Source organism: Jaculus jaculus, chromosome 1 (genome assembly GCF_020740685.1).
Source record: "Jaculus jaculus isolate mJacJac1 chromosome 1, mJacJac1.mat.Y.cur, whole genome shotgun sequence".
NCBI classification, from domain to species: Eukaryota; Metazoa; Chordata; class Mammalia; order Rodentia; family Dipodidae; genus Jaculus; species Jaculus jaculus.
This window is the reverse complement of record NC_059102.1, coordinates 183,213,521-183,231,909: the sequence shown is the minus strand read 5'-3', so window position 1 is coordinate 183,231,909 and position 18,389 is coordinate 183,213,521. Positions and strand designations below refer to the sequence as shown.

The 18,389-nt window shown below is 41.9% G+C and overlaps 1 protein-coding gene across 1 annotated transcript in view; it reads right to left on the bottom strand.

Moving 5' to 3' along the window:
- The window catches only part of Cpe (carboxypeptidase E), a 136,995-nt gene extending 124,595 nt beyond the window's left edge, over window positions 1-12,400 (bottom strand). The window contains exon 1 of the mRNA XM_045134568.1: window positions 12,027-12,400. Within this exon, the coding sequence (XP_044990503.1) occupies window positions 12,027-12,333 (307 nt within the window). The 5' untranslated portion in view covers window positions 12,334-12,400. The remainder of the gene's footprint in view (window positions 1-12,026) is intronic.
- Between the last annotated feature and the right edge of the window lie 5,989 nt (window positions 12,401-18,389).

Here is an 18,389-nt window from a genome sequence, read left to right as displayed (position 1 = left end):
TACTATGCATCAGAAAGCAGGTACAAGATATTCTATGTGCACAGAGGGATGATACAGCACTGTCCTACAACTATAATCCTAGAGGATACAATTTAAACGGCGTTATTTGAGACTTGATTCTCCTTTTCCATCAGAGGGCCCAAAGCATGGCACGACACAGCTCTGTAGAGACAGGACTTCCTTTCGTTAGTGGCACAGCTCTAAGTGCTTGTTCTCTTCATGAACATTAGCTAAAAACCATTGTGGGGGAAAAAAAAAAAACAGGAAAATTTCCCCATGAAACAAAACTCCATAACCATTGTATTCATACAAAGATGCCAAGTGAAGGTAAGCAAGACTCAAGCAAGCAACCATTTAGCAAATCTGTCATGCCTGAATGAAAAGAAATTCTTTTTCTTTATTTTTATCACAAATTTAATATGTGAACACACTGTAGTTTGGTTGTATTCTCATCACGTTATCCTCTTTTGTCCCCTCTCCTCACCCTCATTCTTCTGAAGACCCTCTTCTTTCAAGGTCGTCCATCCCTATTTTGTCATTTTATTCCTTTTATTTTATCTTCCTCTGTCTTCTTAGGTCAAAATGTTTATATTTAAAACTTTTATTTAACTTTTTAAATTTTGGTGAGTGTGTATGTGTTTGTGTGGGGGAAGGGCATATGCATGCCACAACACATGTGTAGAGGTCAGAGAAGAACTTTCTGGTAGGCTCTGTCCTTCATCCTCATTTGAGACAAGATCTCATGTTATTGTTCCCTGCTCCTTTCTGGAGCTTCTGAGAAATTTTCCTGTCTCTGCCTCCCTTCTAACCACAGGTGCACTGGGATTACAGAAACCAGACACAGCTTTGGTTCCTGCTCTTGTTTTGAATTAAGCAAGGTCTGGAAATCCAAACTCTGGTACTCAAGGGTCATAGAGCAAGTGCTTTATCTGCCCAGCCATCTGCTCAGCTCCTTATTTAACACTTTAAAACACAGCTTAACCTTCTAAAATATCTGCAAGAACACAAGAGGAAAAGAGCATCACCCTGCTTCAGCTAAATAAGATTACAGAAACTTGAAAAGACAATAATTCATGGCTCTCTCCATTATGAAAGCTGGATTCAACAAAGAACATGGGGGAATATACCCTTTCTATCACTTTCTGTTATATTCTTCTGATATGCTCATATGCATAGTATCAGCACTCACCTTCCCCATGGTTTCGTTTTATCATGAGCATTTTTGCCTCTTGGAGAATTTGTATTTATTCAATAGAAATTTGCCAAGTGGCCACTGTGTTTAAAGCATTATAGATGTGTTCTAAAATAAGGAAATAAACAAAGCCCATGGCTGGGAAGATCAATGGCTCTAGGAGGGAAAGCTACTGCTGTTGTTTGGCTACATGGATATGTTGTACCCATCAAATTTCCCTCTAAATATTTGTTTTCACATCCAAAGATTAGTGTGGCTCTCATCTTTGGTCAGAGAAGCTTCTTGTGCTTGCCTGAAAATCCAAAGGACCCAGGTTCAATTCCCCAGGGCCCACATAAGCCAGATACACAAAATGGCACATGTGTCTGGAGTTCATTTGCAGTGATTGGAGGCCCTAGCATGTCCATTCTCTCTTTCTCTATCTATTATCTATCTATCTATCATCTATCTATCTACCTCTCACTCTCAAGTAAATGAATAAATATATAAAATATGTGTTTTTTTTTTTAAAAAGAGAAGCTTCTTTATTATAGATGACAGTGACTACTGGCAAGACTCAAAACTCAACAGAGTGCTAAGAAGTGACTAAATGAGTCATCTCTATCACACCCTTCATGGTTCAGGGAACATTGTAGGACAAATAAAAACAAAAAAAAAGGTGGAAAGAATGTGAGAGCCACAGGATGGGTATGAGTGCTGATGTGGCCACGACATTCATGGCCTCATGGAGGGGATTGCTACCTGCACAATTTTGGATCCGTCAACATTTAATCTTGGATGGTGAAGGAGGGGTAAAACAAAGAAGAGGAAGAGGAGAGACTGGTTAGAAAGGAGAAGGTATTCTGTGGAAGGGACATGGAGATGAAGGGAAATGAAGGTAATTGGAAGATGCACGGGTTTGAATTAGATGTCGCCAGAGTCAAGTATTTTGAATGTGAGGTCCCTGGCTGGTGTCAATTTGGGAGATGAGAGCCTGGTTGGAGGGGCGGGGTGTCATTGGCAGGCTTAGAGGCATTACAACCAGCTCCTTGCTAGAGTTCAGTTCACTGTTCTGCTGCTGTTTTCCACCTGTTGTTAGAAGTGATGTCCACCCTCTGCTCATGCCCTGCCATCATGAAGCTTCCTCTCCACTCTAAAATAAATCATTTCCTCTATCAGCTACTTTTAGTAAAGTGCTTATCTCAGCAACACAAGGGTAGCTACAATAGAAAAGATTATGATCAAAGTACCTTATGTATATGTTTGAAAACTGTCAATAAAATAGTTTTTAGAGCCAGGAGTGGTGATGCATGCCTTTAATCCCAGCACTTGGGAGGCTGAGATAAGAGGATCACTGTGAGTTCGAGGTCAGCCTGAGACTACATAATGAACTCCAAGCTAGCCTGGGATAGAGGGAGATTCTTCCTTAAAAAACGGCACACACCTTTAATCACAGCACTTGGGAGGCAGAGGTAAGAGGATCACCATGAGTTCAAGGCCACCCTGAGACTACAGGTCAGCTTGAGCTGGAGTAAAACCCTATCTCAAAAAAATCAAAAAGAGAGAGAAAGAGAGAGATCAACAAAAGGGACATGCCAGAGAGAGGCAATAATAACTGTTACCACATATTAAATTAAAAACTTTAATAATCACATCATCATGACATATGGACTTAGGGGGAAGTTCACTGACTTGTCCAAAGCCATTCAATTGAAAATAAGAACCAGACTTTGAACTCAAATCTGCTACCGTCAAAGTCATCTCTTCAAAGAATCAAAGGAAACAAAGAACCTTTGTGGAAGTAAACTTGGGAAGCAGTGAGGGCAGAATTACAAATGTCTTCCACCACTGCCAATATGAAGAAACAAGTTAGGACTTTCAGCAGTTTCATCATAATTTTTTTAGGAAAACAAGGTAGATTGCCAATGAAAATGTTATTATTTACCCTAGACTTATTTTCCCACCTGAAGAAACAACCATAAAGATATTCTCAAATAACAATGAACATTCTGTTCCTATGAAGTAAAGTAAAATAGGATATCTGACTGAGACAGAAGCCAGGGTGTCCCACATTTTACAAATGAAAATATTAAAAGGCAAACATTTGTGAATAAGGCAACAATAACAACAGGAGAAAAGTCCCTGGGGGTAGACACCCAGGTCTAAGCCACACTGCCAGCAGGAGGGTGCAGCTGTCCTGTCCTGAGAAGACAGCTGAGACGCCTCACCTCCTCTCCATGACAACAGACAACAGAGTATGGTTTACCTGGGCCATTGGAGTGAGAAAATGCTTGAACTCACAGCATTCCTGGGAGATATAAGTTGTTTGTTTGTTTGTTTTTTAATATGCTCATTTTATAGGCAGGAAGAGAGAAACAGACTCACACAGCAACCTAACAATGGAAGACAAACTGAAATGACTTGGTCTATCTTTAATCTTTCTCCTCAAAATTATTTGTCCTAGGGCTGAGAATATAGCTTAGATTGGTAAGTGTCTTCCTAGAATGTGTGAAGCCCTAGTTCTATCCCAGGCACCACATAAACTGGGTGTGGAAGTGCCCGCCTGTAACTCCCAGGTACAGGTGAGAAACTCAGAAGTTAAAGGTGGCCCTCAACTACATGGCCAATTGGAGGCCAGCCAGCCAGCCTGGGGTGCCTAAGACCGTGCCTCACAAACAAAAATCTTACTTGTTCTCATCATGCTGCCAGATTTCAATAAGCATATATTAAGAGATTACTATATATATAAGTGAGCAAAGAAAGGAAAATATATGCTTCCCCCTCCTGAAGAGCTTCTTCTATGAGTCTCTCTGTTGAGAAACTGCCAAATGAATCCTTAAAAATATGATAATGAGGTACTATGGGCTAATAGTGGGTTTCTTAAGACAGGGTAACGCTGGTTCCAACATAAGCAACTTTTACAAAACAGGGATTTCATTGTGAAAGAAGATGGGTAAATATTGTATATAAACACTAACTTGGACATTTTAAATGTACATTAGCATATACTGATACATTTTGCAATATGTGAACCTGTTTCTTCTTATTTACTTAATACCTATCAAACAAAGCTAAATTAATTCTCCATCAGTATAACTTTGGGGAAAGCTGTGTTAATATAGTATCCTTTATATGGCTCTTTTGTGTTTCTTTTTTTTAATATTTCTTTTTAGTTTTTATTTGAGGCAGGGTCTCACTCCAGCCCAGGCTGACCTGGAACTCACTCCATAACTTCAGGCTGGCCTGGAACTCATGGTGATCCACCTACCTCAGCCTGCTGAATGCTGGAATTAAAGACTTGTACCACCATGCCCAGCTCTTTTTTGTTTCTTTTTTTTTTTTCAATTTTATTTAATTTAATCATATTTATCTAAGGGAGAAAGAGACAGAGAGAGAGAGAATGTGCCAGGGCCTCTAGCCACTGCAAACAAACTCCAGACACATGCATAACCCTAACCCTGTGCATCTGGCTTTACATGGATACTGGGGAATCAAACCCAGGTCCTTAGGCTTTGTAGGCAAATAACTGCCTAGCCATCTTTCCAGCCCTCTTTTGTGGTTCTTTCTTTCTTTTTTTATTTGAGAGAAAGAAAGAAGCAAATAGGAAGAGGGAGAGAATGAGAATGGGTGCACCAGGGCCTTTAGCCACTGCAGATTCAAGACAATAATTGAATCTGTGTCCTTTGGCTTTGCAGGCAAGCCCCTTAACCACTAAGCCATCCCTCCAGCCCTCTTTTGTGTTTCTTAATGATATCTTTCCAAAGGAAGTGAGGGTGAAGTTGGGGATTCCATGCCTTAGGTAAACCAAGAAGGGAATCGCTGTTAACTGTTTCACTCTGAACTTCTCAAATCACTTTCCATAGACAGTTGCCTGTTTAGGCCAGGGAAAGTACCTCAGCAATAGAGTGCTGGACCAGCATGCACAGGCCTTGGGTTCCCTCTCCAGCATGCTTTTCTTGTTTGAGCATGGGATATAAGGTTAGAGGCCAGCTCAGTTTCTCCTCCCTTCCATTAGCCAATTTCAAGTCAATCAACAACTTAACTGCTGGCAAAAACTCTGTTGACTCATTCAGTCTAAAAATAACTCTTCACCTTGGGTGGTTTGATCTAGATTCTTCTTCAGAATCTAACATTTATCTTTACCAGTTGCTCAGTGTCACTTGTTTGTAATCATTTCATACTAATCTGTTATGAAAAGAGCCTATGCAATTAATCAAAATCCCCACTGGTTGCTTTTCCTTCCCCAAGTTGTATAGAAATTTTGCCAGCATTATATGCTCCAAGACAATATTTGGCAAATGCATACTGGCATTCATACACTTTAAATTTTTACAGATTTTTTTTTTAGAGGGGACTAGATCCAAAATAATCATTCCAGCCTGTGAAAGAGAAATATCTATGATGTCAAGAATGTGTTTAAGATAGCATTTCAACTGTAAATCAGATTTACTTCCCCAAAGTAAACCTGAAGTACATGAAAAAAAAAATCAGTGTTTTAAACAAACAAAGGTGAACTCATATTTAATTCTTGGAAGAATAATCTTGGTTTTGGGACTCCACTACTTAGACATAAATTAATAACACTTTCTTTCATGCAAACTCCAGGTAGTCAAAACTAAGGGTGAATCCCATGATATGATAGTGTCTAGAGATGTTCCTCAACTATCAGTTCAAAATGGAATTTCTTTTCCCTTTAGATAATTTCAAATGTGAATATCTGATGGTATTGTTTACATATGTTCAAGTTAAGCCTACAACATATGCTAAACAAATATAAAGATCCCTTCTGTCTGAGAAAGACAGCTGGTGGTTTCAACCAATATCTGCCCATAAAATATTCATCTAACCAAGTGAAACTCTCCGTTGCATGGCAACAGGTTGTTGAAGGGGGATGAGTATGTTGTTTGTCCTATTATGCTAACTAAATCCTTAGAAACTAACTGCTTTTTTTTTTTTTTTTTTTTACTAGTTTTGTACTCAGTGAATACAGTCAAGATGGTACCATTATTAGCCTCCTTCCTGCCCTCCCTCCTCCAGCCGGACCCTCCTTGTTGGGGTATATGGGTCATGCATTGTGGGGTTAGCCCTCAGTTATGGGTAAGAGGAAATGTCTCTGTGTATCATGACCCAACGTGTGGCTCTGACATTCTTTCCGTCCCCTCTTCCGCAAATTTCCCTGAGCCATGTTGGGTTCATTTTAGATCTGCTTCAGTAATAAGGTCTTGGGAGCTTCTGTATCTCTGGATATCTGATTTGGTAGGAAATGACTGTTCTCTGTGTCACTCTCCTTCACCCTTGTGCTGGTACCTGGTTCACCAAGGAAATAGCACATTTGCTTGTTTTGCCAATTATTCTGAGTTTCAGCTGGGGCCCTTTTGACTAACTGCTTTGTTGTTGTTGCTTTGGTCCTAGGGATTCCACCAAAGGCTTCAGCAAGTGCTCTACTACTCAACTACATCCCCAGAACACTACTTTTTTTTTAAATTTATTTTTTTTAATTTTTTTTTATTTTTAAGGTAGGGTCTTGCTTTAGCTCAGGCTGACATGGACTTAGTCTCAGATTGGCCTAGGACTTACAGAAATCCTCCTACCTTAGCCTCCCAAGTGCTGAGATTAAAGGTGTGCATCACCATGCCCATCACAAAGAAAGAAACAGCATGGGTGCACCAGGGCCTCCAGTCACTGTAAATGAACTCCAGATGCATGTGCCACTGTGCATCTGGCTTTACATGGGTACTGGGAATCAAACTTGGGTCATTAGGCTTTACAGACAAGTGCCTTAACTGCTGCACCATCTCTCCAGCCTACTACATTTTTTAAACTTTTATTTATTTATTTATTTATTTATTTATTTATTTATTTATTTATTTTGAAGAGAAAGAGAGAGACAGAAAGGGAATGGGTGCACCAGGGCCTCCAGCCACTTCAAACTCCAGACACATGTGTCACCTTGTGCATCTGGCTTACATGGGTCCTAGAGAATCAAACCTGGGTCCTTTGGCTTTCCAGGTAAGCTCCTTAGTTGCTAAGCCATCTCTATAGCCTTGCATTTTTTTTAATGTTCAGAAAAAGAATCTAAATTAAGAAAACTAACAAACGTGACATTTCTCCAGTGCTGGAAATTACAATGAATATAATTTCATGAAACTTAATAATCAAGTAAGTGAATTTAAGATACATAGAATTTAAGATATATATTTCCTATTCAAAAACATTATACCAAACAAAAAAATCCCAAAAAGACACTTATAAGGTAAAAATAGCTAAAGTAGTTTCCCTCCTTCAAAAGGTATCTGAGTAACATTGAAATTTATAAGTCTCAACCATCTGCATGCTTCCTGCCGTCTTGTCATACACTTAACCTAGTCCCTCCTGACCTAGTGAGATACAAATTGGCTGGACAGCCTAGGAGAACAGGGCCCAAGAAATAAAATAATAGTGGCTAAATGTAGGGAGTGACCTTGTGTGTCCTTTCTTATCTCTTTTTCCCAAAGTGAGTCCTTATAGCCTCCATCCCTTTTTCCCTAATGGCGTCCCTCTTCCCTAAAAACTAGGTACCAGTAAGACACCTGGACACTTGGCATGGGAGCTGAACTGACCAGCTCATGCACCCATCCAGTAAAACCTTACTAACTCCAAGGCAGAGAGTGACCTATGGTATCCCATTTCTGAGGCCTTCCTGCTCTCCTTCTTTCTTTATCTAAAGCTCTATAATAACACCTTTCTAAAATCTATCCTCTATGGTCTGTGGATTCCATTATTCAAATCTGTAAGACAAGAACATGGAGGTCACTGACACAGGGACTATCTAGCACCCTAACTCCTGAGTTAATGTCCCATCCAAGAGCCAAGAAAGGCTCTGTTACCATCAAGGACACCCCAAATTCCTGCACCACTAGGATCCCTAATCTCCCCACAATCATTCTTATTGACCTGTATCTTTCATCCTGTCTTTACCCTTCTCAATGTCCATCCACCACCAGCCTCAGGGCAAGAAAGCAAAGAAAGGTGCTTGCCTATGAAGCCTAAACATCCATTTTCTTTTTTAAAAAGAGTTTATTTTTATTGATTTATTTGAGAGAGATATACAGAAATAGGCAGGTAGAGAGAGAAAGAGAATGGGCATGCCAGGGCCTCCAGCCACTGCAAACGAACTCCAGATGCAGGAGCCTCCTTGTGCATCTGGCTTATGTGGGTCCTGGGAAGTCAAACCTGGGTCTTTTGGCTTTGCAGGCAAATGCTTTAACCGCTAAGCAATCTCTCCAGCCCCTAAGCACCCATTTTCTACTCACCAGATCCCACCTTAGCCAAGTGCACAGATGAGGCAAGCACAAGGTTGCATATGCCCACCAGGTGGCACAAGCATCTGCAGTTCAATTATAGTGGCAGAGGCCCTGGTGCGCCAATTCTCTCTCTGTCTCTGTCTCTCTCAAAAATAAATAAATAAGAAGAGATGTGAATATTCCTTTTTCATTTGTTTAAACTAAAAGGAATGTGAAAGCCATTAAAAAAAAATAAACATTTTCACCAGGTGTGGTGGCGCACGCCTTTAATCCCAGCACTCAGGAGGCAGAGGTAGGAGGATCGCCATGAGTTCAAGGCCACCTTACGACTACATAGTGAATTTCAGGTCAGCCTGGGCTAGAGCGAGACACTACCTCAAAAAAATAAAATAAATAATGAACATTTTCCTTTATCCAAACTTCTGTAAAATTAATTCACATATGTGCAGTCAAATTTACATACTCATCAGACACCCAAATTTGCTAGTCACCTTAAGATTGCTAGCTAACTTATCTTTTATGGAAGATGGTGGGAAGGAAATCATCTAAACTTGGTTCCTAATAGTTAATTTTACTTTTCAAAATACAATGGGTAGACATTGTGTATTCTACTAATAACACCTGGACTTGAAGCTTACTTCATTTAGACAGGAAGTATAAAGTACACACCATAAAACACTTACACAACACTTCTGAGTTCATCTTTGTGAGATGAATTACATTGTTATACTTTGTATATATGAGAGATAAAATCTTTTATTGTAAAGCACCATGTTGTCAAGCTAGTGAAGATTTGGGTGGGCTTTGTTTTCATATGTTGAGTGTGATTCCATGCTGTACATCATGCCATAATGTATACTCGGAGATCGATAGTGTGTCCTACTTGGGTTGAGTGCTGGAAACATCATCCCTATTTCATAGAGCTTGCAATGGATATGGCAGATCTCAGTGGCCTTTTAATTCCAATGATCCAAGCAAAAAGATCATTCTTTTCATCTTCAAAACCATCACATTTTTACCTTAAATCACTCCATCATTTCATTTCTAAATTTAAAATATGACAACCTGAAGTTAAACCACAGCTTTCATATAACCTCTTTGAAATAATATTCCAACAAACTCTGAGAAACACAGGACAAAATGCAGAACATCAAAGGGCTCTAAGTAAGTAGGAAGTTGAATCACACATATTTAGATGACTTGTAACTGTCCAGCATGACTTGGCTTTGATTATGGAACGTGTTTGAAAATTAGTCTTCACATTTAAACTTTTTCTTAATATTTTCAAATAACTATAAAGACAACTAATTCATTAAATTTTAACTCTGGATGCTGAATCTTGAAGTGCATTCGTTTTGCCAGCTAATTTATTCAAACCTTTTCATTAACCTTATTTGAAGACAGGAAATGTTTTCTGAAAATTTATTATTGATCAACAGAAACACTACATTTAAGGATCAAAATATCTCTGTCAATTGCCTATTTTAATCTCTTCTCATTTTGTTTCTACTGTACTGCTGTAAAACTATTTTGGGAGCTTTTAGGAGCTTGCCCCGCCTTTGTGGGTTGCATTCCAGCATACAAAAAAAAAAAACAAAAAAACAAAAACTTTTTTTTAAGACAGGAAGAAAAGGAAGGGAAAAGGGCAGATGTGGGTGACACACCCATAATCTCAGTATATGGGAGGTGGAAGCAGGAGGATCAGGAGTTCAAGATCAATCTCAGCTACATTTCAAGTTGGAGGCCAGGTTAGACTAGCTACATGAGACTCTGTCAGAAAAGGAAGGAAGGAAAGGAGGGAGGGAGGAAGAAAGGAAGGAAGGAAAGAGAAAGGGGAGGGGAGGGGAGAGGGAAAAGGAGGAGAAGGAAAGCAGCACGAGAGATATAGCTCAGTGGTAGAGAGCTTGCCTAGCATGAAAGAAAGGAAAGAAAGAAAGGAGGGAAGGAGGAATGGGAGGGAAGAAGGAATGGAAAACAGAAAAAAAGAAAAAGAAAGAAATTATCCGTGCCTGGCATTGAGAAATTTTAGTCATTTTTGCTTTCTTTGTCATTAAAAAGTACTAAGGGGGACTGGAAGGATGGATTAACAATTAAGGTGTTTGCCTGCAAAGCCAAAGAACCCAGGTTCAATTCCCCAGGACCCACGTTAGGCAGATGCACAAGGGAGTGCACGTGTCTGGAGTTTTCAGTGGTTGGAGGCCCTGGAGTGCCCATTCTCTCCCTCCCTCTCTTTCTCTCTCTCTCTCTCTCCCCCCGCCTTTCTCTGACAAATAAATAAATAAATATAAGATACTTATTTTAAAAGTATTAAGGGGCCAGGAAGATTGCTCAGTGGTTAAAGGCACTTGCTTGCAAAGCCTGCCAGATCCAATTCTATTCCCTAGTAACAATGTAATGCCAGATGCACAAAGGGGTGCATGCATCTGGGGTTCTTTTGCAATGGCAAGAGGCCCTGGAGCACCTATTTTCTCTCCCTCCTTCCCTCCCCCCTCCCTCCCTCTCTCTCTCTCTCTCTTCCTTCCTTACTTTCAAAGAAATAAATATCTTTAAAAGTATTAAGCATCCTATGCTGATGTTACCACCCAACGTGCTTCATCGGACCCCGACTTCCCAGAAGGAAGACCAGGCCTAAATCATTTCAAAAGAGCAGAAACATACCCCACCACCACCAAGAACATTGTTAAAAATAGGTCTTTAATAAAAGACCATCACATTTAACATAAATCAAAACATGTCTTAGTATACTCAAAAAGAAGGTCCGCAGGGATGGTCCTGTAGGAACATCTTGTGGGATAAAACCCAGTCACTATTCACCTCACAGTAGCTAAAGCAGAAAAAAATGGAATGTTCTCCACCACCCCCTCCTCCTTTAGGCCATGTGCAGCTTCAGAATCTAAATGCTTGTCAGAGACCACACTTTTCCATCCCGGTAGGAAGACCTATATCTTCGCACACGGCATGATTCCTAGAGATTTATCGACAGTATCCTTAAAATCCGCAAGCGTCCGCCCAGAAGTAGGGGACTTAATGCGTGCCTAGAGACAGAGATGGGTACGCAGGCCCTACAGCCCCCAAGAACCCGGTCCTAGGGAAATTAGGAAGCATGATAAATGACTGTTTCTGGTTTTCTCGAAGACCCGGCCGCCTGCACTTTCATCTTTCCACTCGTGTCTGTGGGGAAGGCCAACCCTCTTCCTTCGTTCCGAGTAGCAACGGGTGTCTTGATCGTGCGATGAGGGGGACCGCCAGGTTGGCGGGTTGGATGTGTTTGTTCGGTACCCCACCTCACCCTTGCTCACCCAAGGGCCGGCGAGATGGCTTGGGGCTGGGAGGGAGAGCGAGCGAGGCGGTGGGCAGAGGTGCTTGGGCTCCCAGCAATCCGCAGCGCTCTGGCTTGGCTCCTTGGCCCTTTCCAGCCTTCCTTCCACCCTCCACCCCAGACACCCTGGTGGCAGGAAGCATCCCCCGGGCCACCTCTTCGCCTTCCCCCACCGCCACCAGTCCGACTCCCCTCCCCGCGTCCTCCTCCTCCAGGACATCCCCGCGGGCTGGCCAGCGGACAGCATCCTTACCAGGCTCGTGGACGCCCGGGTTGTCAGACAGCTCGAGGACCAGGAGCTCGCGGCCCTCGAAGCTGCGCCCCACCGTGTAGATCCGGCTGATGGAGGTGCACTGCAGCCACACGGACACCAGCGCTTCGCGCAGCTCGGGGTAGCGGTGGTACTCGAAGGAGATGCCGTCCTCCTGCTGCAGCCGCCGGCGCCGCCGCATGCCGGCCGCGGGCGCCCCGGGCTCCTGGGCTGCGGCCCCCAGCAGCCAGCCTCCGGCGGCCAGCGCCGCGCACAGCGCCAGCAGCGCCCGGCCTCCGCGCCCCGCCATCGCCGCGCTCCGCTCCGCGCTCCGCCGCCTCTTTTGTCTGCCGGGGTCCGGGTGGAGCTGGCGGGCAAGTTCACCTCCGGCTCCTCTCGCCGCACCGCCCGGCTGGCTGAATGAGCGCGGGCCCGCGAGGGCGAGCGCGCCCCCCAGAGGACAACGGCGGCGGCACGGGCCGCACGACTCGCTGCGCGGCCCAGGGGAGCCGCAGGAGAAACCACTGCGAGGCGGCGCTGGGTCCGACCCGCGACGAAAGCCAGCCAGATGGCCCCTGGGGCCACGCAGGTGAAATGACAGCTGAGGCCTAGGTGGAGGAACGGTGTATAGAGAGAACCAAGACCCAGGACACAGTCTTGGGTGGTGAGTGGTGCCTTTTAGATAGCTTGTGTTCCTGGCTTGCCACCTACATAGATTAAGAAATAGAGATGGCTACAAGGAGGAGGGGAGGAGAGAGGGAGAATGAGAGAGACTTTATTACCAACTAGCTCCTGGCCTTCTCTCCCTGATACATCCGTTTCGATAATCCAAACACAAAGCCAAGGGCTGAGGTTTCATTTTCTACCAACGTCTAGGTAGAAATCAAGACATTGTGCATTTTGATTTAGAGGTGTTTTCTACCAACATGCAGCTATTGTTTTTAATTTGTAAGCCTACGTACCTAGATTCTTCTAGGAAAGAAAAATGAAATAAGACGGTGTCATTTTGCAGTACCTGTGCCAGCCATCTTCTGTAACACCTTTGGGGAAACATAAGCAGCAACTCTGCTTTTGTGTTAGACAAAGGATTCAGTTTGGTGCTGAATATGCATGGTATATGTATATATAATGTATATGTGTGTGTGTGTGTGTGTGTATATATATATATATATATACACACTATAGCCCATATATATTCATTATATATGTTGATATATATTAAAAACACTGATTGGGATAATGGTCCCTCCATTCCTTTCACAGAGTCATTGTTAAGATATAAAATCATGTACAGATTTAAATGTCCAGTGTTAGGCAGGGTTTAGATTCCTGGAGCCACATGTGCAGCAGATGTGACTCTGAATTGGTTTCCATTTGGATTTAACCACAGCACAAATCTAAGTAAATAATCCATTGTAATTGCAACCAAGAAAATCTGCACACTAGAAGGGTAACATTTCATGGTTTCCGCCCCCCCCCCCAAGTCTCCTCTTTCTACACCTGTCTAGTAATGCATGGTTCTGAGTAAGAACTTTTACCTGGAAAACTACCCAGATATATAAATGACATTACCAGATTTTTAAAAATTAAATCAGGGCTGTGGAGATGGCTCAGCACTTAATGGCACTTTCATGCAAAGCCTGCTAGCCCTCACATGGTTCTCCAGTACCCACGTGAAACCAGACACACAAAGTGCTGCATGTGTATGGAGTTTGTTTGCAGTGCTAAGAGGCCCTGGAAAGCCGCCCCCTATCTATCTCATAAATAAATACAGACATACATACTTTTCAAGGTGACCAGGCATGGTACTACACAAATGTAATCCCAGCACTCAGGAGGCTAAAGCAGGAAGATACTGGAGCTCAAGGCCAGTATTGGCTATATAGTGAGATCCTGTCTCAATTAAATAAGCAAATCAACTAGAATGAATGGCTGAGTGAGTAAGTGAATGAATGGATGGATGCGTGAGGAAAAGGACACATAGATGTGGTTGCTCAGGTGCTGATGGAAAGGCTAGTTTCCAACCCTCATCTGTATTCCCCACAGCAGCATAGATCTTATCTGGAGGCATTGGGTAGGGGAAGTGGCCAATTATCAGTGGTACTAAAAATGTGGCCCTTAGTTGAACTGATTTGGATATACACAACTTCTTTATAAAAATAGTCACAGTGAAGAGCTGTGTACTTTCCACTATGGCCAGCCTGTGTTTAGTTACTCAGTTCAGAAGTTTGAAACCAGAGTTATAATTACATTTCTAAAATCGTTCCCCAAATAGCCAAGTTGGAGACCTAGAGAAAAGAAAATAGAACAGCTAAAGCCAATAACTGCAAAAGTACAGGGTTGAGATTTCATGTTAGCAGTTTAAAGTAACCACATTAATTTGTGGCTAGGTGGGGCATATCAACTAGTAATTACACACACAAATGATGTACATTCATTGACGTCCTAGCCTGATTCTTAGCTGACTTTTTGTAAAGGGGGCTTGTGGGCTGGGGATAAAAGCATTTGCCACACAGCATGAGGACCAGAGTTCAGAACCCACATAAATGGCACGTTAGTATAGCAGGCTATCTGGAAAACTTATCTAGATAGACTAGCTGAATCAGCAAGTTCTGAGTGTAAATAAATTAAATGGAGAGAGCTTGAGGACACTACATCAACCCTACATGCTCAATACATGCATGTGCACCTGAACACAAGTGCCCCAACATACGTACACACATAAACACACACCACACACAAACACATACAAAAAAAGCAGAGCTCTTAAATGTCAATTTTATGGATTGTAAACATTTGTGGTTTTGTTATGATTTATAATTTTTAAGCAGGTGGAATATACCAACTATAAGGTCTCATGCAAGAGGGGTCACTTTGTATCTTAGATGCTTGTGCTCCTAATCTGTAAATTATAAACTTAGATTACATGATTCATTTTCTAATATTTGGTCCCTTTTCTTTTTTGGTTTTTTTGAGTTAGGATATTGAACTATAGCCCAGGCTGTCCTAGAATTCACTAGGTAGTCTCAGGATGGTCTTGAACTCACAGCAGTCCACCTACTGGTGCCTCCCGAGTGCTGGGATTAAAGGCATGCACTGCCATGGCTGTAATTTTCTAATAATTGAGTGCAACATACTCATTGGACAATGTATAAAATGAGCAGATAGTCAAGCCTCAACAATTCTAAGTCTAAGGTGAGTTGCAGATATTAACAAGATTCTAGGTTCTAACAAGAAAGATTTTAGGTTCTAACATGGTAGCACATGTCTATAAAAATCCCCTGGGGAGGTGGAGGCAGCTGGATCAGGAGTACAAGGTCTACCTTGGCAACATAATGAATTTGAGGCCCACCTGACCTACATTAGGCCCTATCTGAAAAGGAATGAAGGAAAGGAAGGAGGGAGGGAGGGAGGGAGGAGAGAAGGAGAAAAGGGAGGAAGGAGTAAGCAAAGGAACAAAAGAAACCAGGTATTTCTGATTTTGACATTTTTATTGAAAAACAACTTTTGAAAATGACCTATATATTTGCTAACATGTATTTCAAATCTAAAATGCTATGAATTGGGAAGTTTTTATCTGGAAATGATTTTCTGCAAACCTGGTGGGTATCTTTTATCAGGCTTAGCACATACAATAAGGCTTTGGTTCAGAAGAACCAAAACTTGGCCTTTGAATTTCTGGGCTATTTTAGGTATAGGCCAGCTGTACTACAGTTCTACTGGACCATACATTTATTATTTGTAGCTTGGTAGTCCATTATAGTTACCCATCTTGACTGTGGGATAAAAATAAATATATTGCATGCCATGTCTTAAATGTGTTTATAAACCCATAGTTAGATCTTATATGCAGGTCCCATTTTACTGAGATGGTAAGCAAATGGAAAGTTGTGAGGAATTTGCCAATTTTTTAAGCGTGGGTGTGGGGGATGGAACTCAGGTACTCGTGCTTGAGCTGCAAGCACTCTTACTCACTGAGCCATATCCCCAGCCTGCAAATCCCATCTTAAGTTGTAGGTGCACACACACACACACACACACACACACACACTCACACACGCACAAGGAAGAAAAGAAAAGAAACAGAGAGAAAGAGACAGAGCTAGTTTTTCCATGTCCATCTGTATAGTTGTATTTAATCCCCCACAGCCTCCACTTTCAGCTTCACCCTTATATTAGTGACTATGTTGTTGTTGCCAGGACAAAATACCTGACAAAAAAGTCAGCATGAGGAAAGAAGGGCTGTTTTAGCTTAGAGCTGGAGATTACAATCTCATCATGGCAGGAAAGGCATGGCAGCAGGAACTTGAAGTAGCTGGTCACATTCAATCCACAGTGAGGAAACAGAGTGATGAATGCTCCTGTTCAGCCAGCCCTCCGGAATCCCACCCATGGAATGCTGCTGACCACAGTTAAAGTGGTTCTACATACCTCAACTAATTTAGCCAAGAAAATCCCTCAGATACATGCCCAGAGGCTAATCTACATAATCTTTCACAAATATGCCAAGAGGCTCAGGTCCTGGTTGATTCCAGGTTCTATCAACATGACAACAAATAGAAAGTATCACATCCTCTATTGTCCTAAAATCTAGAAACTGTCTCTTCTTTTATCTGTAACCTTTTATTCTCTTGCTCCAGAGTCCTAGAATGTATCTTCTCCACAAAATTTCTGAGAACAAATAGCTCTATATACAACCAGGTATGTGGGGGTTAATGGTTAACACTCTGGTAGGAAAAAAAAAAAAAAAAACTTGATTTAGAGTGCTTGCTGACTTATATAATATAATGTAAATTTTCATAGTGAATTACATGATATTCCCATCATGGCTAATTTCAAATTACCTAAGTGTCATTACAACATAGAGTTAGGAAGAGATGCACAGTAGCAAACCATTATACAGAGTAATTATGAACACAAATTATTTTTTTTAATAAATAACATATTTAATTTTTTTCATTTATTTATTTGAGAGCAACAGACAGAGAGAGAAAGAGGCAGATAGAGAGAGAGAGTGGGCGTGCCAGGGCCTCGGCCACTGCAAATGAACTCTAGACATGTGCGTCCCCTTGTACATCTGGCTAATGTGGGTCCTGGGAAATCGAGCCTTGAACTGGGGTCCTTAGGCTTCATAGGCAAGCGCTTAACCACTAAGCCATTTCTCCAGCCCATCTTTATAGGCCTTTAAGGTAGAGTTTTACTCTAATCCATGCTGACCTGAAATTCACTATGTACTCTCAGGCTGGCCTTGAACTCACAGCAATCCTCCCACCTCTGCCTTCCAAGTGGCAGGAATAAAGACATGCACCACCAACCCTGCTTTACGTTCTCCTTTTTAAAATGATGGAGTCTAGGCTGGAGAGATGGCTTAGCAGTTAAGGTGTTTGCCTGCAAAGCCAAAGGACCTGGGTCCAATTGCCCAGGACCCACGTAAGCCATATGTACAAGGGGGAGCGTGCATCTGGAGTTCATTTGCAGTGGTTGGAGGCCCTGCCTGGCACGCCCATTCTCTCTCTGCCTCTCTCTCTCTCTCAAATAAATAAATAAATAAAAATAAAGTTAAAAAAATTTTTTAATGATGGAGCCTGGTTTCCTTCTGTCAGAATGTAGGCAGGATTTAGTGACTCACTCCAGTGAATATGGTCGAGCAGAAATGACAGTTTGGGCTGGGGATATAGCTCAGTAGTAAAGTAGTTGCCAAGCATGCATAGCCCTGGGCTTAATCCTTAGTACAGTGAAAATAAAACCAAAAGAAATAAGGGTTGAAGCTTCCAAAATTGTGCTGCAGAAAGGCTGTAGCTTCCAGCTTCACTGTTCTCTCATACTTGTGATATTGCTCTTGCTCTTAGTCTCACCAATCTCTCTATCCTTGTATCACCCATCATAGGGAAATTGATAACCATATTGTAGAGAGGTCCACCATTTCAAGGAATCAAGATGTGTGTTGCAAACACTTTCTAAAATAGACCATATATTAGGACATAAGCAAACCTTAACAAATACAGGATAACTGAAATAATTTTTTGCACTCTATCTTATCACAGTGGGATTAAACTACAAATCAACAGCAAGAAAAGCTATAGAGCATACACAAAATCATGGAAACTAAATAACACACTAATAAATGATGAATGAATCATTGAAGAAATCAAAAAGGTACTCAAAAAATTATTAGAATCAGCCAGGCGTGGTGGTGCACGCCTTCAATCCCAGCTCTCGGAAGGCAGAGGTAGGAGGATCGCCATGAGTTCAAGGCCACCCTGAGACTACAGAGTTAATTCCAGGTCAGCCTGGCCCAGAGTGAGACCCTACCTGGAGAAACCAAAAAAAAAACAATTATTAGAACCAAATGATAATGAGAACACA